The 23,064-nt window shown below is 43.9% G+C and overlaps 1 protein-coding gene across 1 annotated transcript; it reads right to left on the reverse strand.

Moving 5' to 3' along the window:
- Nucleotides 1-1,071: 1,071 nt before the first annotated feature.
- On the reverse strand, nucleotides 1,072-22,258 carry LOC139376958 (E3 ubiquitin-protein ligase TRIM8-like). Its single transcript, XM_071119984.1, has 5 exons — nucleotides 19,412-22,258; nucleotides 7,773-7,868; nucleotides 3,885-4,150; nucleotides 3,404-3,519; nucleotides 1,072-3,278 (listed from the first exon to the last, which is right to left on the reverse strand). The coding sequence occupies exons 1-5, from the start codon at nucleotides 20,030-20,032 to the stop codon at nucleotides 2,605-2,607; spliced, it is 1,773 nt and encodes a 590-aa protein (XP_070976085.1). The 5' UTR covers nucleotides 20,033-22,258; the 3' UTR covers nucleotides 1,072-2,604.
- Between the last annotated feature and the right edge of the window lie 806 nt (nucleotides 22,259-23,064).

Here is a 23,064-nt window from a genome sequence, read left to right on the forward strand (position 1 = left end):
AAAATCAGTCCTTTGGTTGACTGCCTCTACTTCAGCACATATCAGACTCGTGTGATACTGCTTGTTGGCCGGGGACAGCCTGAGCTCCGCGCCGGGCTGCAGATCATCTGATCTACAAATCACCTCGCCATCCAAACACTAGCTCTGGTCCAGGGCATTAAGTGGGGCTTGCTAAAACTGAGCTCAGTGTTAGCAAGCTGTAACAACACCCTGGACCAGAGCTAGTTATCAAGGTGCTGATGGAGAGATGAGTGAACCTGCACATGGCCTAGCACGGACTATGGGTTTAAAGAAACATTTTAGTCAAGCCAAACCTTATCGACAACGAGGCGATAGTATTGTAATATTCTCACACACACAAAAACCAACACCAGCGAACCCCACCCAGATAGACATCTTCCTCTCTCTGATGTGCTGCCACTACACATTACGTTTCCACTGCAATAGAAACCTAGGGATGTTGTACTGCTGATGTTAGTATGTAGTTCTGTTGGTGGGAGCAGGATCTCAGTTTCTCTTTTGACTCATTTCTCGAGTTAACAGATGACTGTGTGTGTGAGCTGTAGGGTTGAGGGGGCGGACAGCGAAGGTAAGACTGACCCAGATTCAGCCACCCGGCCCCCAACCTCGCCTCAAATCAGCTGACTTCTCAGATGGAGAGCTGGAACTCAGCTTGTTTACTGGAACTCAGCTCTCTCCTCAAGATCTTACCAACATCCCCAACCCAGCCTCCACAGAGAGACAGAACAGAAGGACTTTCTCCAGAGTGTGAGTGAACGAGTGGCGGGCTCCCACCCTTGACTCTTCACCAGAGAAAGAGGACAACTTTGACTGTTTTTCTCTCACCTCTCACCACAGGGTTTTACTCTCAGACTAACACTCAGTAAATAACAGGCTTAGTTGGATGTCTTCCCATATGGGTGTTGGTTGTATTCTCCCTTCAACCCACTACATGACATTTAGTTCAGTTGTGTATTATTAACTTAACTGTTTTAACAGATATGAAATCAAAGGCTGAATGGGAGAGAAAAGTAAGAAGCCTCTTGGGCTATGATGACAAGAAATGGAAAATTGAATTAAATTATTTCATTTATTTGGAACCCTCCTCCAAATGACATGTCCTTAATTTTTCATTTCACAAAATATTTACAAAAAAGATAGTTTTCCTTTTTTTTTTTTTTATATTGGTCGACTGTTCTTGTAACAATGGTTCCTTTCCAGCGTTTTTGACCAATGGATACGTCAGGCAGTCCAGTTCCTCTTTAGAAAAAGTTCATGAAAAAACCCTCAACCAGTACTTTCGCTCATCCTTTTTAAAACGGTTACTGATCTTTTTGTTTTGTAATATTCCAGAGTGCTTTATAAAACTCTTCCCCGCATGCTTACAGCCGCAAACTTGAAGCAGAGAGCTTGTGTGCTTGTTGAAAGGACGTGACATCACCCTGCAGGAAGTACATCATTAATGCATCGTCACCGTCACACCCCTGGATGCTTGAGCTGATTTGTTTGGTCTGTCCAGTCCAGCCCAGGCCATATAGTGGCTCGGAGAGCCTCAGTCGTGTTTACCAGGCCAACTAGCTTTAAGACAAACATGAAACCTGCTCATATGGGGTTATTACTCATATGGCAATAGCTCACGTGTCATGATTTGTATATTAATAACTAGAAAATAAAAGGAGACAGTCTCTTAGTCTTTCAGACGGAAGAATTTAATCCGAGGGGAAGCCTGACAGGAGGAGGGAAGGGGTTTGGATCCCCTTCCCAGTGAGATGGGCATAGAGAAAAGGAACAGAGAAGGTCTATAAACGGAGGAGGCTTACAGTTACCCCTACATCCTGATCTAGGGTCAGTCTCTGTCATTTGACCCTATGATGTTTAAGGTTAGGATTGGGGGGGGGGGGGGCGCGGGTAAACTGATTGTAGACCTGTGTCTACGATCAGGACAACTTCTACACAGAACGAAATCCCAACACCCCCAAAGTGCATGGAGGGAGTCCCACACACACACACAGAAGAGAACCTGGAAGCATGAGTGTGTGTGTTCAAGCTGTACAGTACATTCCTGAACTCAGCAAGGAGAGGAGACAAAAGTGCTGCAACAAAACCAGAGCTTTAACAGTAATAAACCATCCTTCTCTTCACACATCCATCAGATACCCCATGTCCAACAGACAGAAAATAATCAGAACAGTAATAACAATATTATAAGGCTAATCGATCTCACTACGACAGGGAGGGAGATGTCGCTAAAACATTTTAGTTGAGCCGAAATGCTTCAGCGTCAACAGTTGCTGCACAAACACACATATAATCATCATACAGTATCATACACTGTCTGTCTGTCTGACGAAGAAAACATAGAAAACTAATATATCAACCCTGCCCCCGAGTGTGGTGTGTGCGTAAATGCGTCTGAGTTGTAACATGGTGCTAAGCAGAGGATTGTCCGTATAACCAGTAGAAGTGTACTTCTGTGTGTGTAGCGGTATACATGTTCCGAATGCGTGTATCTCTGTAAGTGCATCTAATTGTGTGTGTGTTTGTGTGTGTTAACTAGTAGCGCAGTGCTAACCGGAGACCTAATTGCTTGTAGAAATGTGTGTGTTAACTGGTGACATAGTGCTTGGTGGAGGGCTGCCCATACAGCCCATAGAAGTCTGTGTGTCGGTGCGTCTGCTGTGCGTCTATCCAGTCTCTGACAGCAAGCCCTTGCATGGCTGGAGCTCCAGAGGCTAGGCCAGGGGGATGGGGATAGTCCTGGGCGCTTACCCAGGGAAAGGAGCCTGAACGTGGGTAGGGCGGGTGGCCGCGGTGCCCCGACACGGAGGGTACCCCGGAGCAGTAGCAGTTATCCATGGTACACACCAGGATCTTACGCCCGCCATACTGGGGGAGCACAGCCTGCTGGGAAGAATGGGAGGAGCTACTGCCGGCAGGGGGGAAGTGGGAGGGACCGAACACAGACCCTGAATGGTGATTGGTCAGAGAGCCACTTCCACTTCCTGTTCCGCCACCTTCGTTCATGTGGGAGGGGCCACAGGGACCCAGAGGCTGCTGATTCGAGGATTGGCCCTCTCCGGGGGCGGAGTTTGGGCCCTGGTAGGGCTGCTTAGAGGAGGAAGATGAGGAGTCCTTGAACCCGGAAGCAGTGTTTTTCCCGGCGCTCCCGTTGCCTTCTGGGAACGCCGAGGAGTGTTTGCGTTTCTCCACCCCCGAGCCAAGGCCGCTGGGAGACGCAGGGACGGACTGGAGGAATGAGGAGGGAGGGGTTAGGGGGGCTGGAGGGGGGGTGAGAGAGGTAGAGGAAGAGGAAAGAGAAGAGGGGATCAGAATTACCTTGATCCAGTAAGACAAACCAGATAAGGCTGTGATGGTTCTGTAAAGATAATTCTCTCAATCCTACCTTCCATTGTTTTCCGTAGGCTCTTCTCTCTCTTGGAGAGTTCTGACAGGAACAGCTTAGAGTTGAGACTTCCCACCTTGTAGGGAGGGAGTGCACTGCCCACGCACCCTTGAGACCTGCAACACACACACACACACACACACACACACACACACACAAATATGAATGTAACAAGCCTGGTATCTTAGCGCTCCATTAAAAGTATAGTTGCAGGACCGGACGATTCCCCCTGTGGCGAGGTTCCCAGTTCAATCCTTGAATGAGCCCTGCGCATTTCTGCTGCTACTGCTCATATCCTGTAATAAAAACATATAAGGAGTCTGGAACTTCACCCCCCCTCCTTCACCACACCTCCCACTACTGTACCTATAGTTGCAATGTGTGTAACAAGCATGACCATTCTAATATGATTACAGTGGTAAAGTGTGTAATCTCCTTTTTGTATCTGTAATAACATGTTTGTAATGGTCCTGTCTCTCACCGCTCCATGAGGATCTTGACAGGCTTGGTGTTCTTCATGAAGCCCAGCTCCTCCGATTTGCCAAAGGCCGTGTGGACTGAGCTGAGCAGCTTCTGGGCCTCGTGTCTCTGTTCTCCCAAAGCTAGAACCTGGCCCGCGTTTTCCTGGCAGAACCTAGAACGCGCCCGCTCTAGAACCTCCAGCGTACGGGACAAGTCTTCTTCCAAGAAGTGCTGCATCCGCAGATACTGCACACGCACCTCCTCTTTCAGCTCACACACTCTGTCCTGTAGGAGAGAACACATACTGTTAGACACACATAATTATCTCTATGCTGAACTAAAATATAAAATGCAACATGTCAAGTGTTGGTCCCGTGTTTCAAGAGCTTAAATAAAAGATGGCAGAAATGTTCCATACACACTAAAGCTTAAGGGCTTTAAAAATACATTTGATTACATTTATTTTTGTTTACATCCCTGTTATTGAACATTTCTCCCTTGCCAAGATAATCAATCCACCTGACAGGTGTGGCATATCAAGATGATGCTTAAACAGCATGATCATTACACAAGTGCACCTTGTGCTGGGGACAATAAAAGGCCACATATTTCTCAAGTTGAGGGAGTGTGCAATTGGCATGCTGACTGTAGGAATGTCCACCAGAGCTGTTGCCAGAGAATTGAATGTTCATTTATCTACCATAAGCCGCCTTCATCATTTTACAGAGATTGGCAGTATGTCCAAAAGGCCTCACAACCGCAGACCACGTGAAACTACGCCAGCCCAAGACCTCCGCAGGTGAAGAGCTGCCAGTCGAGGACTTGTGAGGCATATTGTTTCTCAAACTAGACACTAATGTACTTGTCCTCTTGCTCAGTTGTGCACCGGGGCCTCCCACTCTTTTTATACAGGTTAGAGCCAGTTTGCACTGTTTTCTGTGAAGGGAGTAGTACATAGCGTTGTACGAGATCTTCAGTTTCTTGGCAATTTCTCGCATGGAATAGCCATTATTTCTCAGAATAAAAATAGACTGACGAGTTCCAGAAGAAAGTTATTTGATTCTAGCCATTTTGAGCCTGTAATCGAACCCACAAACGCTGATGCACCAGATACTTAACTCGTCTAAAGAAGGCCAGTTTTATTGCTTCTTTAAATCAGAACAGTTTTCAGCTGTGCTAACATAATTGCAAAAGTGTTGTCTAATTAGCCTTTTAAAAGGATAAACTTGGATTAGCTAACACAACGTGCCATTGGAACACAGGAGTAATGGTTGCTGATAATGGGCCTCTGTACGCCCATGTAGATAAAACATAAAAATAAAACAAATTCAGCCGTTTTCAGCTACAATAGTCAATTACAACATTAACAATGTCGACACTGTATTTCTGATCAATTTAAAGTTATTTTAATTGGAGAAAAAAAAAGAAAAAAGTTATTTTCATTCAAAAACAAGGACATTTCTAAGTGACCCCAAATGTTTGAATGGTACCAGTCAAGAGTTTTAGAACACCTACTCATTCAAGAGTTTTAGAACACCTACTCATTCAAGAGTTTTAGAACACCTACTCATTCAAGAGTTTTAGAACACCTACACACCTACTCATTCAAGAGTTTTAGAGCACCTACTCATTCAAGAGTTTTAGAACACCTACACACCTACTCATTCAAGAGTTTTAGAACACCTACACACCTACTCATTCAAGAGTTTTAGAACACCTAGTCATTCAAGAGTTTTAGAACACCTACACACCTACTCATTCAAGAGTTTTAGAACACCTACACACCTACTCATTCAAGAGTTTTAGAACACCTACACACCACCTCATTCAAGAGTTTTAGAACACCTACTCATTCAAGAGTTTTAGAACACCTACACACCTACTCATTCAAGAGTTTTAGAACACCTACTCATTCAAGAGTTTTAGAACACTTACACACCTACTCATTCAAGAGTTTTAGAACACTTACACACCTACTCATTCAAGAGTTTTAGAACACCTACTCATTCAAGAGTTTTAGAGCAACTACTCATTCAAGAGTTTTAGAACACCTACACACCTACTCATTCAAGAGTTTTAGAACACCTACACACCTACTCATTCAAGAGTTTTAGAACACCTACACACCACCTCATTCAAGAGTTTTAGAACAACTACTCATTCAAGAGTTTTAGAACACCTACTCATTCAAGAGTTTTAGAACACCTACTCATTCAAGAGTTTTAGAACACCTACTCATTCAAGAGTTTTAGAACACCTACTCATTCAAGAGTTTTAGAACACCTACACACCTACTCATTCAAGAGTTTTAGAACACCTACACACCTACTCATTCAAGAGTTTTTATTTTCACTATTTTCTACATTGTACAATAATAGTGAATACATCAAAACTAGGAAATAACACATATGGAATCACATAGTAACCAAAAAAAATGAGATTCTTCAAAGTAACAACCCTTTGCCTCGATGTCAGCTTTGCACACTCCTGGCATTCTCTCAACCAGCTTCATGAGGAATGTTTTTCCAACAGTAGTCTTGAAGGAGTGCCCACATATATGTTGAGCACTTGTTGGCTACTTTTCCTTCACTCTGCGGTCCAACTCATCCCAAACCATCTCAATTGGGTTTAAGGTCGGGTGATTGAAGAGGCCAGGTTATCGGATGCAGCACTCCATCAATCTTCTTCTTGGTCAAATAGCTCATACACAGCCTGGAGGTGAGATGTCAGTCATTGTCCTGTTGAAAAACAAATAGCACCACTAAGCGCAATCCAGATGGGATGGCGTATCGCTGCAGAATGCTGTGGTAGCCATGCTGGTTAAGTGAGCCCATGAATTAGAAATAAACCACAGAGTGTCACCAGCAAAGCACCCCCACATCATCCAACCTCCCCCTCCATGCTTCACGGTGGGAACCACACGGAGATCATCCGTTCACCTACTCTGCGTCTCAAAGACAGCAGTTGGAACCAAAAATCTCAAATTTGGAGTCAGACTAAAGGACAGATTTCCACCAGTCTAATGTCCATTGCTCGTGTTTCTTAGCCCAAGCAAGTCTCTTCTCATTGGTGGCTGTTAGTAGTGGTTTCCTTGCAGCAATTCAACCATGAAGGTCTGATACACGCAGTCTCCTCTGAACAGTTGATGTTGAGATGTGTCTGTTACTTGATCTCTGTGAAGCATTTATTTGGGCTACAACTTCTGAGGCTGGTAACTCTAATGAACGTATCCTCTGCAGCAGCCATAACTCTGGGTCTTCCTTTCCTCTGGCGGTCTTCATGAGAGCCAGTTTCATCATAGCGCTTGATGGTTTTTGCGACTGCACTTGAAGAAACGTTCAAAGTTCTTGCAATTTTCCAGATTGACTGACATTCATGTCTTATTGTAATGATGGACTGTCCTTTCTCTTTGCTTATTTGAGCTGTTCTTGCTATAATATGTACTTGGTCTTTTACCAAATAGGGCTATCTTCTGTATACCACCCCTACCTTGTCACGACACAACTGATTGGCTCAAATAAGGAAAGAAATTCCGCAAATTAGCTTTTAACAAAGGCACACCTGTTAATTGAAATGCATTCCAGGTGACTATCTCATGGAGCTGGTTGAGATCATGCCAAGCTGTTATCAAGGCAAAGGGTGGCTACTTTAAAGAATCTCAAATATATATTGATTTGTTGAATAATTTTTTGGTTACTACAAGATTCCATATGTGTTATTTCATAGTTTTGATGTCGTCGCTATTATTTCACAATGTAGAAAATAGGAAAAATAAAGAAAAACCCTGGAATGAGTAGGTGTGTCCAAAACTTTTGACTGGTATTCTGTGTATGGATAGATGACAGATAGATCATAGATATACACACATACATACACACAGAGAGAGAGTTTGAGAAATCAGACGTACCTCTACCACACACTTGTCAGAGTCCAGTTTACAGAGCTGCTCATCGATGTCCTGAACTCTCTCCTCCACCCTCTCCTGCTGCCGCAATAGATTTTGCTGTGGGAAGGGGAGAAGGGGGAGGGAGAGAGCGACAAGACAGAGAGAGCGAAAGTGGGAGAGAACGAGAAATGGTAAGTTCATAGTTTGGTTCGACAACTCTGAACAAATCAATATGATGAGTGAAGACAAACTCCACCAGCCCACTACCAAGCCTCCAGCAGACTGAGCCAGCTAATTTAGGCTCCATCTAACAAACACGCCATTTAAGGGGAGGAAGGGGGCTGTCATGGCAACCAATATATATTTTCTGGTTGCATGTGTGTGAGGTATGAAGGGATGAACTGGGGGGATAGCCAGATAATGGACTATTTAAAAAAATAATTTAAGAGTAAACTATTATTTACAATGACGGCCTACCCCGGATGACGCTAGGCTAATTGTGCACCGCCCTATGGGACTCCCAAACACGGCCGGATGTGATGCAGCCTGGATTTGAAACAGGTACTGCAGTGACGCCTCTTGCACTGAGATGCAGTGCCTTAGACCACTGCGCCACTTGGGAGCTCTTTGTTTAAGCTTGGACACCTGTTTGCTGCGCAGCCTGCACGACTCAGGAGAGAGGGTGCGCACTGCAGCAGGGCGGGGGATGGGCAGGGACTGGTGGTATGTTGACATGGGAGGGAGAGAAAAAGTAGCCACTGACTCATGATAGTTAGACAAACTTATAAATGCCATAGGTTAATCTATCATCCCATTTGTCAGCAGTATACCACCCTGTATCCTACTGCTGGCTTGCCTTGGAAGATAAGCAGGGTAGGTCCCTGGATGGGAGACCAGAGGCTGCTAAAAGTGGTGTTGGAGGGCCAGTAGGAGGCACTCTTACCTCTGGGCAACAAAAAAAAATCTCAATGCCCCAAGGCAGTGATTGGGGACATTGCCCTGTGTAAGGTGCTGTCTTTTGGATGGAATGTTAAAATTAGGTGTTCTGACTCTGTGGATCCCATGGCACTTATTCTAGGGGTGGTGTCGTGGTTAAATTCCTAATCTGACCATCATGGCCATGTAATCATTTCCAATTGGCTCATTCACCCTTTTCCCTGTTAGTATTCTCCAGGTTGTTGTTGTAAAAGAGAACGTGTTCAGTCAACTTACCTGGTTAAAAAAATATGTGGCTGTCTTTACTAATCCATGCTTTTGTCACTTCTAGGTTAGACTACTGCAACGCTCTACTTTCCGGCTACCCGGATAAAGCACTAAATACTAAATAAACTTCAGTTCGTGCTAAATACGGCTGCTAGAATCCTGACTAGAACCAAAAAATGTGATCATATTACTCCAGTGCTAGCCTCCCTACACTGGCTTCCTGTCAAGGCAAGGGCTGATTTTAAGGTTTTACTGCTAACCTACAAAGCATTACATGGGCTTGCTCCTACCCATCTCTCTGATTTGGTCCTGCCGTACATACCTACACGTACGCTACGGTCACAAGACGCAGGCCTCCTAATTGTCCCTAGAATTTCTAAGCAAACAGCTGGAGGCAGGGCTTTCTCCTATAGAGCTCCATTTTTATGGAATGGTCTGCCTACCCATGTAAGAGACGCAAACTCGGTCTCTTTAAGTCTTTACTGAAGACTCATCTCTTCAGTGGGTCATATGATTGAGTGTAGTCTGGCCCAGGAGTAGGAAGGTGAACGGAAAGGCTCTGGAGCAACGAACCGCCCTTGCTGTCTCTGCCTGGCCGGTTCCCCTCTTTCCACTGGGATTCTCTGCCTCTAACCCTATTACAGGGGCTGAGTCACTGGCTTACTGGGGCTCTTTCATACCGTCCCTAGGAGGGGTGCGTCACTTGAGTGGGTTGAGTCACTGATGTGATCTTCCTGTCTGGGTTGGCGCCCCCCCTTGGGTTGTGCCGTGGTGGAGATCTTTGTGGGCTATACTCGGCCTTGTCTCAGGATGGTAAGTTGGTGGTTGAAGATGTCCCTCTAGTGGTGTGGGGGCTGTGCTTTGGCAAAGTGGGTGGGGTTATATCCTTCCTGTTTGACCCTGTCCGGGGGTGTCCTCGGATGGAGCCACAGTGTCTCCTGACCCCTCCTGTCTCAGCCTCCAGTATTTATGCTGCAGTAGTTTATGTGTCGGGGGGCTAGGGTCAGTTTGTTATATCTGGAGTACTTCTCCTGTCCTATTCAGTGTCCTGTGTGAATTTAAGTGTGCTCTCTCTAATTCTCTCTTTCTTTCTCTCTCTCGGAGGACCTGAGCCCTAGGACCATGCCTCAGGACTACCTGACGTGATGCCTCCTTGCTGTCCCCAGTCCACCTGGCCGTGCTGCTGCTCCAGTTTCAACTGTTCTGCCTTATTATTATTGGACCATGCTGGTCATTTATGAATATTTGAACATCTTGGCCATGTTCTGTTATAATCTCCACCCGGCACAGCCAGAAGAGGACTGGCCACCCCACATAGCCTGGTTCCTCTCTAGGTTTCTTCCTAGGTTTTGGCCTTTCTAGGGAGTTTTTCCTAGCCACTGTGCTTCTACACCTGCATTGCTTGCTGTTTGGGGTTTTAAGGTTGGGTTTCTGTACAGCACTTTGAGATATCAGCTGATGTACGAAAGGCTATATAAATACATTTTATTTGATTTGATTTACTGTATCAAATCAATGTAAAGAAGCTAAGGTTAGCTAGTTGAGGATATTTTGACAACTCCATTCGGATTAAACAGACTACCTGTCGGTTGCTCGTTGTAGTCTAATCATCATTTAGCCAATTTAATTCCGTCATTTTAATTATATTTTACACTGATTAGAGATCTCCCACGTCACGTTGCTACACATGGAGCCTCTGACTGGTGCCAACAACAAGATACACGCATGAACCTATGTAGGCTTCACAGTCTTTATATGGGGCACACGTCAATAAATCTACATTCAAAAGTGTGTTGGTTTATTGAATTAAGAATTTCAAATGTCATGGTATAGCTGTGTGTGGCAATGTCACAAAGATCATTTCAATTGAGACAAAGACTTTTCATTGTTGAAATAAACCGATTCGAATATTAACGTCAGTTTGGATATTTGAATAACCGAGCCCATCCCAAGGGTGGAGAGAAAGGCGAGTGGGAGAACAACTGGGGGGCAGAGAGAGATTTTCCTACTCAGGAGATTTTCTCCAGCTGCTCCTCACCTCTTCCTCAATAATACTCTTTCTGAGGCCCACTCATGATACCATTGTCACAACACTGGTTATTCTGGGCTGGCGTTAGCATGGCTACAACACACACGCGCAGATTGGCCAAGCCAGAGTACCAGGCCAGCCGGCACAACTGACGCCAAACTAAGGCCAAAAACACAAGATAAGGAATTTCCAGACTTCCCAATCCCAAGCCTTTACTCCCTAGGATCCTCTCTGGATCTGAAATGTAGGATTTTGATTTGGGATTCAGCAGAGGAAACAAGACAGAAATTGGAACATTCCACTTCCTGGGGGAAAGGTTATAAGTAGGGCAATTCACTCCTCCTTTAGCATCTTCACACACACAGTGGAGGTCTGTGATCTGAATTCTAGGAGTTCTTCACAGGTCCAAGAGACCCGAAATTCCAAGATCCGACCCAGGATTTGAGCAGGTCCGGGGTCCTAAATTCTGACTGGGGTCTGGTCCGATATAACTGCCATGTGTTTCTGGACACATCCTCTGTTAAGATAATGTGTGAGGTGATGAGAACTGCACAAGCTTGTTATCTGTGTCAGTCAATTGCAACTCAAAACATATAGTTTATGTCCAGCTGAAAGTGGTTGATTTAAATGTATGCTCACTCAGCTGTGCTTCACAAGTAATACAAAACGGATCTATTACCGGTGTGATCATACAGCCTACCTCAAATTTTGAAACAGATTACATTTTTTTTTAAAAAGGCCCGAACAACAATGCATTGTCAGGGCAATTCCAGCAAAGCCAATATGCAGTGATAATGTATTGGGCCTCTAACAAACCAGTACTGTTTTTTAATTGGTTAATGTTGTATAGGCTTACGTTTAAGTCATGTTAAAAGAAAATATGAGCGGTAGAACTCAGCTTGCATTTTGACTCAGAAGGTGATCTTGACTCAAAAGGTTGGTTACCGCTGTTCTAGACTTCTTATGGCTGGGGGGCAGAATTGAGGAGCTAGGATGAATAAGGTGTCCAGAGTAAACTGCCTGCTACTCAGGCCCAGAAGCTAAGATATGCATACAATTAGTAGATTTGGATAGAAAACACTCTGTAGTTTCTAAAACTGTTTGAATGCTGTCTGAGTATAACAGAACTCATATGTCAGGCAAAAACCTGAGAAAAAAATCCAACCAGGAAGTGGGAAATCTGAGGTTTGTAGGTTAAGTCTTTGCCTATCCAATTTACAGTATAAAATGTGGTCCGGTTGCACTTCCTAAGGCTTCCACTAGATGGCAACCGTCTTTAGAACCTTGTTTCAGGCTTCTACTGTGAAGGGGGAATGAATAAGAGCTGTTTGAGTCAGGGGGCTGGCAGAATGCCATGAGCTAAGTCATGCGAGCGGCCGTGAGAGCCACTCTCTCCCAAAATACATCATCCAGGAGGATCCTCTTGATGGGGCTGTTCATATCGGCAGACTGTGTTATGGCCATTTCTTGGAGACTCCTTCCTCTCCGGGAGACTGTCCAACATGCTGACAACACCACCCCAACGGGTGTTGCTGGGCAGCTTCAATGTGGTTCTCTTATTCTTCTCACTTTGCTAGGTGACCCTAACTTGATGACCCTTCACATACCATTGTTTTCAGTGCCATGACGTCGTGGAGGAGCAGATTCAATGCATGAGCAGCACAGCCAATGGGTATGATGCGAAGGTAGGACTCCTCCACTTTAGACCAATCAGCCATCACGTTCTCAGCACTGTCTGTCACCAGTGCAAATACCTTCTGTGGTCCAAGGTCATTGATGACTGCCTTCAGCACATCTGCAATGTAGAGACCGGTGTGTCTGTTGTCCCTTGTGTCTGTGCTCTTGTAGAATACTGGTTGAGAGGTGGAGATGATTTAGTTAATTATTCCTTGCCCAAGAACATTCGACCACCCATCAGAGATGATTGCAATACAGTCTGCTTTCTCTATGATTTGCTTGACTGTCACTTGAACTCTGTTGAACTCTGCATCTGGCAAATGAGTAGATAAAGCATTGTCTGGTATGAGGGGTGTATGCTGGGCGAATAACATTCAGAAATCTCTTCCAATACACATTGCCTGTGCGCATCAGAGGTGAACCAGTTCCATACACAGCTCGAGCAAGACATTCATCAGCATTTCTCTGACTAATTTTCACCTTAAATAGAAGTAGAGGCACTTTTGTCAGAGGTTGCTTGTTGTGAGCGCTGAGGGAACTTTATGCACTTGGCCAGATGATTCTGTATATTTGTTGCATTCTACACAAATGATTTGGCACAGTATTTGCAAATGTACACAGATTTTCCTTCTACATTAGCTGCAGTGAAATGTTTCCACACATCAGATAGTGCCTGTGGCATTTTCCTGTAAAGATTAGGGGGGAAAAAATATATATATATATATATATATATATTTTTTTTTTCTATTTAAAAAAACTGACGGTATTTTATGTTTCATAATAAAAGTTCTACATTTGCTTTATGAGTAGTGCATGACCCTAGGGTGGCGACACATATATTCTAAATGATTTCTCCATTCTGATTGTTTTATACTGTTCAGATCATTTCTACGCTACCACATATGGCTGCACGATCTGCAGGCAATCTGGGCCTTATTTTTTTACCATATGTTGCAATTTGAATTGCGATTTAGAGCAAAACACTTGTGTTAACTGTTGGAATCATGTTGGAATCATGGAAATATAATGTCTACTCTAATTATATAGTTAGAATATAATAGTGGGCACTTTGAATACAGTGTTGTTTGACATGACAACAAATGAAAATGCCAGCGAGGAGCTATTGTGACAGGGTAGGAACCAAAGTGTTGATAGGTGTTTCCTAGGGGACCCTATAAGCTTTGGCTACATTGAATGTTCTCTTAGCTACTTCATGTTGCTAACATTCTTGCTTTGCGTTTACCTCTAATTTAGAAGATACTGTTGCGCAAACAAGATGATTTAAGTCAACACCATCACTGGTATTTTCAGCCTTTGTAGCTAATTACGCTTGCTCTTACTCAGTGCATTTATAAGCTAGCTGGCAATTAGCGGCTAACAAGATTTTGGAACAACTTGCTAAGAAAATACAAACAAGCTGTTTGCAGATGTAAGAAACACAGGCTAATAGTGTAATTATAGAATGCTAGTAGATTTATATTAAGAAGCAAAGTGGCAACTGCATCGTTGTCATCAACATTGTTCACCCACGACTGCATGGCCAGGCACGACTCCAACACCATCATTAAGTTTGCAGACGACACAACAGTGGTAGGCCTGATCACCGACAACGACGAGACAGCCAAGAGGGAGGTCAGAGACCTGGCCGGGTGGTGCCAGAATAACAACCCATCCCTCAACGTAACCAAGACTAAGGAGATGATTGTGGACTACAGGAAAAGGAGCACTGAGCACGCCCCCATTCTCATCGACGGGGCTGTAGTGGAGCAGGTTGAGAGCTTCAAGTTCCTTGGTGTCCACATCAACAACAAACTAGAATGGTCCAAACACACCAAGACCGTCATAAAGATGACATGACAAAGCCTATTCCCCCTCAGGAAAGATTTGGCATGGGTCCTGAGATCTTCAAAAGGTTCTACAGCTGCAACATCGAGAGCATCCTGACCGGTTGCGTCACTGCCTTGTACGGCAGTTGCTCGGCCTCCGACCTCAAGGCACTACAGAGGGTAGTGCGTATGGCCCAGTACATCACTGGGGCCAAGCTGCCTGCCATCCAATACCAGGCGGTGTCAGAGGAAGGCCCTAAGAATTGTCAAAGACCCCAGCCACCCCAGTCATAGACTGTTCTCTCTACTTCTGCATGGCAAGCGGTACCAGAGTGCCAAGTCTAGGACAAAAAGGCTTCTCAACAGTTTTTACCCCCAAGCCATAAGACTCCTGAACAGGTAACCAAATGGTTATCCGGACTATTTGCATTAACTATTTGCAAAAAACTAACTAGCAGAAATTGTTAACAAGTTAGAAATGATTTACACACACATTGATGTAGGCTACTATTTACTTGTTAACAAAAAATAATGTATGTCATATAATATATTTTAACCCACCCAGTATTGTAATCAAAACTTACCAGAAAGCATGTAAATGGCTCAGACAGTGTAGTAGTGTGGGCCAACTTTAATGAATTTAAGCAAAATTCCCCAAATCCCCGGGCTTAACTTCCCACTGAAAATGTCCGTAAATTGACTGTTAAGTTTCAGACCCTTTGCAACCCTAGGCAGAATGCATTGGAGTAGGATTCTATTGCATTGACATGCACTACTCAGCCCGTACTCTACAAAGACTTGTGTGGCATAAACAAGCAGAGCTACAGGAGGCCTATAAGTAAATAGACCATTGCCATATATGGCTCTGTGCCATGTACTTTGAACTGGACTGTGCTTACAGCATGAGCTTGTTTTGAGATCAAAGCGAAAGCTGCATGTAGCCACATGTGACCATTTTGTTCATATCCTTTGCTAGTTTGTTAGGTATTAGCCCAGCTATAAAATCATTTGTAGTCAGCAATAGGGAAAGGGAAATACCTAGTCTGTTGTACATCTGAATGCATTCAACTTAAATGTGTCTTCCGCATCTTACCCAAGGGGAGTGATTGCTTCCTACAAGAGCTTTTTGAAAAAGCGAGTCAGGTAAAGAGCTTTTTTTTGCCTTAAAAGGAGCAGTTTCATATTTTGAGACAGGCTTGAATAAGCTAAGTAGCCAATAGACAGAGGGTAACATAATTTGTTTGATTCTCTGTAATAAATATATAATAATATTCTTGCATGAAACAATTTCAGTCACCTCCTTGTCTGAAGGACAAGTGGTTAAACAGGTTAATGTCAAGCCCTGCACGTTTTTTCCAAAAGTCTCATGGAATGTAGGCCTACATTGAACACCACACATTGGCTACTACTGTAGGCTGAATGATAGAACAGACATTTTCCATGTTAAAATGTTATGGGATGTATTTTCTCCATTGTTTTTGATGGTAGGCCACTCTGGTAGACCTACATTATGATCAAATAGTATTAACAGTGGCCATGGCTACTGTGGCTAACTTAGTGGGTACAGCCTCAGTGTTCACAGTAAACACGCACTGGAAGTTGCACATCACTTTAACGTTCAAATTTGTGCTCAGCAGACCTGAAATATGCTCAGTGCTTGTCCACTGCTTATAACCAACATTGAAGGAGTGTTTGCAGAGGGGTGTGGTTTATATAGCTACTCTACTGGTGCCAAAATTAGACGGTAGGGTGTCAAATATAATAAAAGGTTTACCCTATTTATCAATGGAAAAGGCACACGTTTCCCCTTTAATCTGTGTCTGGTGTTAAGTAGTTACTGGCTAGCTAGGTCTTCAGCGAGCATGTTAAGTAGTTACTGGCTAGCTAGGTCTTCAGCGAGCATGTTAAGTAGTTACTGGCTAGCTAGGTATTCAGCGAGCATGTTAAGTAGTTACTGGCTAGCTAGGTCTTCAGCGAGCATTTTAAGTAGTTACTGGCTAGCTAGGTCTTCAGCGAGCATGTTAAGTAGTTACTGGCTAGCTAGGTCTTCAGTGAGCATGTTAAGTAGTTACTGGCTAGCTAGGTCTTCAGCGAGCATGTTAAGTAGTTACTGGCTAGCTAGGTCTTCAGCGAGCATGTTAAGTAGTTACTGGCTAGCTAGGTCTTCAGCGAGCATGTTAAGTAGTTACTGGCTAGCTAGGTCTTCAGCGAGCATGTTAAGTAGTTACTGGCTAGCTAGGTCTTCAGCGAGCATGTTAAGTAGTTACTGGCTAGCTAGGTCTTCAGCGAGCATGTTAAGTAGTTACTGGCTAGCTAGGTCTTCAGCGAGCATGTTAAGTAGTTACTGGAACAAAAGGATAGTTCAAAACTGACGCAGTTGTCAAGTCAAAACATCCGTCAGTGCCACATCACAACAGACAGGACAAACGGGAGATAAATATATAGATATAATTGATGCAATTTCAATGTTCTTCGAGTTGCTTTGTTGATCACCAAATTAGCTTGAGATGATTTGACTGCAACACTGCTCACTGTGTCCAAGTTGTTTGACATAGGCGTTTCAAAGAGCTGTTAGTCAAGGTGAGCGCATGGATATAAGCTCCCTGACCACTCAGACGGTCTTATCCAACTTCCTGGTAGTTAGCCATGTGAGAAAAAGTCATTTTCAGAATGACTGTGCATAAAAATACACAACATGTGTTTTGTTTAATTCTGTTAAGTAATTTTCTTAGGCCAGATTATGTTCCAACTAATGTTGTGTTTGCTGCAATATAATAGAATTACCGGTAGCCCAATGGCTACTCGCACTGGCTACTCGCAATGGCTACTCCCACTCAAACCATGAAAAGGAAAAACCAACGAGGAGAGATGAAACTAAATGCCACCTGTTCGTACTTTCCCTATAAACAATGGCTTTTGATATTACCCTAATAAAAATGTTTGGTTTGGCTATTATTAGGTTTAGCTACTGCAGCGCTATAAAGGCATTGCGTACAAGCGACAGTAGAACTTGAGGTCATGAAGAATGTTTTAGGCCTACCAGATTTACTCCTATAATCTAAAAATATTATGAATTTTATGATCGAAAATCTTTCTCTCTGCTTCTTTTAGGGCTAGCCTAAGCTTCTCTTTCTTTATATAATTTAGGTCATATTAATATCATACAGTGGACCCCTAACCTGCAATGTCCTGATGCATTTAGTGCTCAAACCTCTGACAGCGGAACCGTAAAAGTGGACAATTATTGTTTAGGAAAGTAAAAACCAATAAAACAGGCTATAAAAAGTTTTGAATATACTACAGAGCTAAAATGTATCTGTTCTAGGCAGTTTAAGGACACTTAATTGTGGATCATTTGGCCCCCCAAAAAATATTGTTTATTTATGGCGCTGGCAATGCCCAGTTGGTTTCTTTCGCTCAATTTTCTACTCCCGGATCTGAACGGGCCTCTCGGTTCGGGACCAGCACAGGTCTGTTTTTCCACGGGCCTTTTTGCGGAATGGGTCTGACTATACACACGTCCAATTGGAACAGGTCTCCCTCTCATTCAACATCTTTTCCACGAGGACTCCCAGTAGGGAGGGATGATTTGGGGGAAGGCTGCAGGGCATCTCTACCCCCGTCACGACCAACTCCACCAGACGCACTTAAGCATCAGTGCATTAGCCCCGGGTTCCCGAAGTCACTCATCACATATGGAGATGGTAGTCACAGCAACAATCAGAGGATAGGAATTCACACTGTAGGTTGTTATACAAAACATAATGTCCTCCTAACCATTCCAATGTGGCAGTTCCCCAAAAACACACCCATCCACCTACACACAAGAGTACTAACATACTATTGAGTCAGAGACCAGAAGTAGTCACCAATATGAGTGAGGAGAAAAGCTTGTATGACTGACTAGCCCCTATCTGATATCCCAAATCTGGGGATAGTTTGTCGTTTTTAAACCAACCACAGCTTTCCTTACTAGAAACCAGGAAATAAAGAGATTCACAAGAAAACAAAAAGGAAACCATAAACAACCATTCGTCATCCTTTTCTACCACAGAATGGAGTGAAGAATCTCACTTCAACCCCCCCCCCCCCCCCCCCCATACCACCCCCTTCTCCCGGCCTGTGTACCCAGGCGAGGATGCACCTGTGCTGAGGAGATAAGGCTGGCTAAAACCCCTCATTGTTCCACCCCTCCAACACATTGTTTGTCACTCTCAACAGATGAGTGGGGGTTGGAATGGATCAAAATAGAGAAATGCATTCAGTATAGACTCACGTCAAACACCAGGTTTTCCTGTTAGCCGGTAATAGCCGGCTTTTGGCCGATTAAAAAAAGGAAAAAGACGATAAATTACCGCCGGCCAACCGGTTCACTGATTGAAATACCAGTCGATGTAGCGCGAGAGCTGCTGCAACAGCACATTTATTGCCGCTGGAGTAAAACTTGCTTTTATAAGCCCAATCATTGCACAACAATTCTAAATGCAATCACGTGTTAAACTTTTGATGGCCACAATTCAAAAGAGCTATTTTCATTTCTCAACTGGTAATTGAAGGTCTCTTCCCATTCGCCATTCAAGTGTACAGGCAACTAGGCCGGCTTCAACGTGTCACACAACACTTTGAAATGAGCTGCAGGACAGTATGCATTTTGAAAACAAATACTTAAATTGTCTGAAATCTCAACATTTTACTACATATTATGAGGCATGTCTTAGCTTGCTTCAAAAGTAGCCTAGCCAATGCATAAGGGTCCGGTAAATTTCTTAAAATGTCCTGAAAATTAAAATGCTGCCGGTCCAATGTGAAGTGCCACATTTTCCTAACGGAAGCCCTGACACACACACAATATTTTTCCCAATTTGAGCAGCTTTGTCCTTAACTAAAGGAAAGGGTGTAAGAGACATAATAGATCTTAATTGTACCCGTATATCGTTGCGTCGTAGCTCAACGTCGGTGACCCCGTGTCCGTGACTGGGATGACATCGCGTGAAGCAGCAGTACTGACACACGGCTGTCTGTTCTGCCTCACAGTGGTAGAGTCTGTACTCGTCGTGCTGCGGACACGTCCAGGCCTTGACCGCCTCAGCCTCCACCAGCAGGTGTCCCAGGGCGGAGCAGGGCTGCTGCAGGTGTGTCTGGACGTGGCTCTGACAACAGGGGGCGCTACATCGTAGGCACACCTTCACGGCCGGGAGTGGTGGCCCACGGCGGCACAGAATACACTGCAGCACCGGCGAGGCCGCCTTCTCTACAGACAACGCGTTAAACTTGTCCACGATGTTGGACAGCTTGTGGTTCTTCTCCAGAGCGGGCTTCTGACTGTAGGCATGGTTGCACTCGGGGCAGCGGACCAGGGAAGAGTCTTTAGCCCAGGCCTCTGAGATGCAGCCCCGGCAGAAGTTGTGCTTGCAGGGCAGCTGGATGGGCTCAGAGAAGACGTGCAGGCAGATGGGGCAGATCAGCTCCTCTTCAAAACAGTTCCTCCACGTCTCGGACAGATCGGAGGTCGCCATGTTGGAGGCCATGTTGGGAGTGGCGGACATAGACACACGACAACGACAAGCTTCTCACATGAAAAAAAATAACAATCCTATGGCTCTATAGCCATATACTAAGCCCCTTGACTATAGTTAAAATGTCTTGAGTACTGTATAATGAAATACTCTAGTCCAATATGTTAGTCCTTGAGGGATAATTGACTATTGTGCAAGCGCCAAAACGTAGCAATGAAGGGTTATTTTTAATCACCAGCACCGTCAACCAGTTTAGTCCAACCGACTGATGACACTGTCAGTGAGTCTTGTGAATGTCCGTCAGCTTCCTGCTATTGCTTTAAATCCAGGCAGCAGTGCACATCCTGTAGGGCAGAGCAGGTAGGCAGATTCCACAGCGGCAGGCGCAGTCAGAAAAGGCCTCCGGACAACACCTCGGTGATTACAACACACAGTCCGGGCTGACCTTATGCATATTACCTTACCGTAAAGGTCCTTCCCGTTTATCTTAAATCACACGAGTTAGGCAAGAAACGTCTGACTTTGTGCGTAATATATGCCTATTTCTGACACCTCAATTGTTCGTATTTCCAGATAGCTACACGTATATGCTAGCAATGAAGGCACAGAGATCTACCGAGCAATACGGTTCAGACATTACACCGAATCGGTCTAAATTAGGGCCGTTTAGATGGTTACATCACCGTCAAGCTTGAATTGATTTCTATACAGCTGATGAAAGACTTCAACGCTCACCCATTCCTCTCCCCTTCTGCGTAGGTCTTACTTTAGCTTGACGACTTAGCCTCGACTTCCTCGTCGGTTTATGTTTGTTTGTTCCTCAATCGATTGAAGTCCAGCAATGAACATAAGGAAAATATTACGTTTCCGAATTTATTCCTATACCCACACCCTGAATAAAGCGATTTGTAAGTCGATCAAGCTTGCCCAAGGTTAATAAAACGCCGATGTTCCAATGAAGAGAATATTAATTATGTTCTTTTGTCCTCCTCCAAAAATGAACAGACTATTTTAGGTGCATTCACAATTAATATGATTTTGCTCGTGACAGCTTGTTCTAAGTAGGCTCTAACTAAAAAATATTTATTCTGATTTGCAAATCAGTTACATATGACAAGTGTCCTTAGCCCTTCAATAAACATTGTATTACGTTGCGACGGACTTTGATCCTCACGATAGCGACAAAATAACAGCCCGTTTGTTTGATGTGTAATGTCGTCAGCTATGAAGCCTCCACAGGCAACGATCGCATATCTGCACACAAGGCCTCGACGTTTCTCACCAAATACTCTTTCCTCTCGGTTGTTGGCCTATAAAGACTTGATCAAAAAATATCATACAAATACTTCGTTAGATGGCTATGTACTGCATAGTTTAATAGCCGACTCCAGTTCATACGCACAAAACAAAGGGTTTTTAGAATACACTGGAATGTTGGCTGCTGTGGCGAGCATTCAGATCAGAAACACAGACCATCAAAACGTCTCCAGACCAAAAATGTCCTGGCTTCATTCCTTTGGTTTAATCAGAGACGGATCATGACTATTATCAACTCACATTTCGAAAAAAACAAACATCTCTCCACTTACTTCGTAAGCTTAATTAAATCGTTTCAATTATCTGAGACGTCACATCACTATGTTCTGCCGCTGCACAACGCATAAATAAAGGCTAAGCAAGAATATTTACGACTACCACAGATTTAACATTTACATCCAATATTCTATCTAATGTGTATAAAAAAGTATATAGATATATATAAAACACCCTTCTAATCTTAACTTAAAGAGGACGTCGCTATTCTGGCCTTATTAAAATGTAGCTGTCATCAGCCATCTTGCACTCCTCATAAAAATAAAAAAAAAGCTAGAAAGAATCCATACAGGGCCTTGGTTATTCACAAAACTCGTTTGGTTTGCTGATCACACCGAAACAAAAAGAATCCGTCGCGTTCAAACACGCCTCGCCAGTTCTTTCAGATCCAGCGGTGTATATGTGGCCATTTTCGAGGCCTTCTGTCGCGTTGTTGTTTATAGCCGAGTCCACGGCAAATTGTCTTGCTCATACAAATCCAACCTGTATCTGAATTATAATTTGTGACCCTCGTTTTTAAAATCGCTCTCTCCTTCTTTCTAGGGGAGCGTCGGGGAGAAGAGGAATGCTGGCTAGCTAGACTAGTCGTTCAATCGGACTAAACATCGGCTCCCCCTCCTTCCGGTTGGTCCCGTTCCTCCTCCACCGCCACGTGACCTGTCACACAACCGATGTGTGTCACGTTAACGGAAGGAGTTGGGGAGAAGAGAAAAGCGGCGCGGGAGAGACTGGCTTTTAAAAGGCTAAATATTTGGTGCATTGTTCACGTCCATCAAACCTGATACATTGTGTGTGTGACACGCAATCATGCAGTACAGTCAGAAAGCTGTTTAGCAGTTAGAGTAAATTCATAAAACCAAATGCTTAACGTTACCTTGACTTGGAAAAGTTCCAGTGTTGGATAGCCATAGTAAGCGCCCCTCTACTTTTTTGAGCCGGGTGTTTGAGTAGGCTAAACTAGGTACCTGTATTTGCTAGCTAAGAGAGAGAAAAAAAAGAAATAGCAAGCTCTCTCTCACTTGCTTCTTAATTTTGGAAGAAATTAATTTGTTCAAATATTGTATTTCTTGCTCTTTGAGTCAACTACTCACCACATGTTATGCACTGCAGTGCTAGCTGTAGTTAATGCTTTCAGAACTAGATCCATTCTTTGATCCTTTGATTGGGTGGACAACATGTCAGTTCATGCTGCAGAAGCTCTGAAAGGTTGAAGAATTACCTCTGGAAGTTGTCATAATTACTGTTTAAGTCTATGGAAGGAGGTGACAACCATGACAGCCTCATAGGTTTTGTTTTGAAGTCAATATACCTAGAAGAGGACAGAAGCTACCCTAGTGCTCCTGAGACTACTGTAGACCGTAATTGCAAAACAGTGTGTTTTAATCAATTATTTGGGGATGTGAATATACACTATATTTACAAAAGTATAGGGACAACCCTTCAAATTAGTGGATTCGGCTATTTCAGCT

Source organism: Oncorhynchus clarkii, chromosome 20 (genome assembly GCF_045791955.1).
Source record: "Oncorhynchus clarkii lewisi isolate Uvic-CL-2024 chromosome 20, UVic_Ocla_1.0, whole genome shotgun sequence".
NCBI classification, from domain to species: Eukaryota; Metazoa; Chordata; class Actinopteri; order Salmoniformes; family Salmonidae; genus Oncorhynchus; species Oncorhynchus clarkii.

Excerpts from the sequence above, each read along its gene's own strand:
- LOC139376958 (XM_071119984.1), bottom strand. The coding sequence starts at position 20,032 with ATGTCCGCCACTCCCAACATGGCCTCCAACATGGCGACCTCCGATCTG. Across the intron at positions 7,869-19,411 it reads TACGACGCAACGATATACGG|CAAAATCTATTGCGGCAGCA; the intron begins GTACAATTAAGA and ends CCCTTCCCACAG. Across the intron at positions 3,279-3,403 it reads CCTACGGAAAACAATGGAAG|CCCCCCTAACCCCTCCCTCC; the intron begins GTAGGATTGAGA and ends CCCCCCCTCCAG.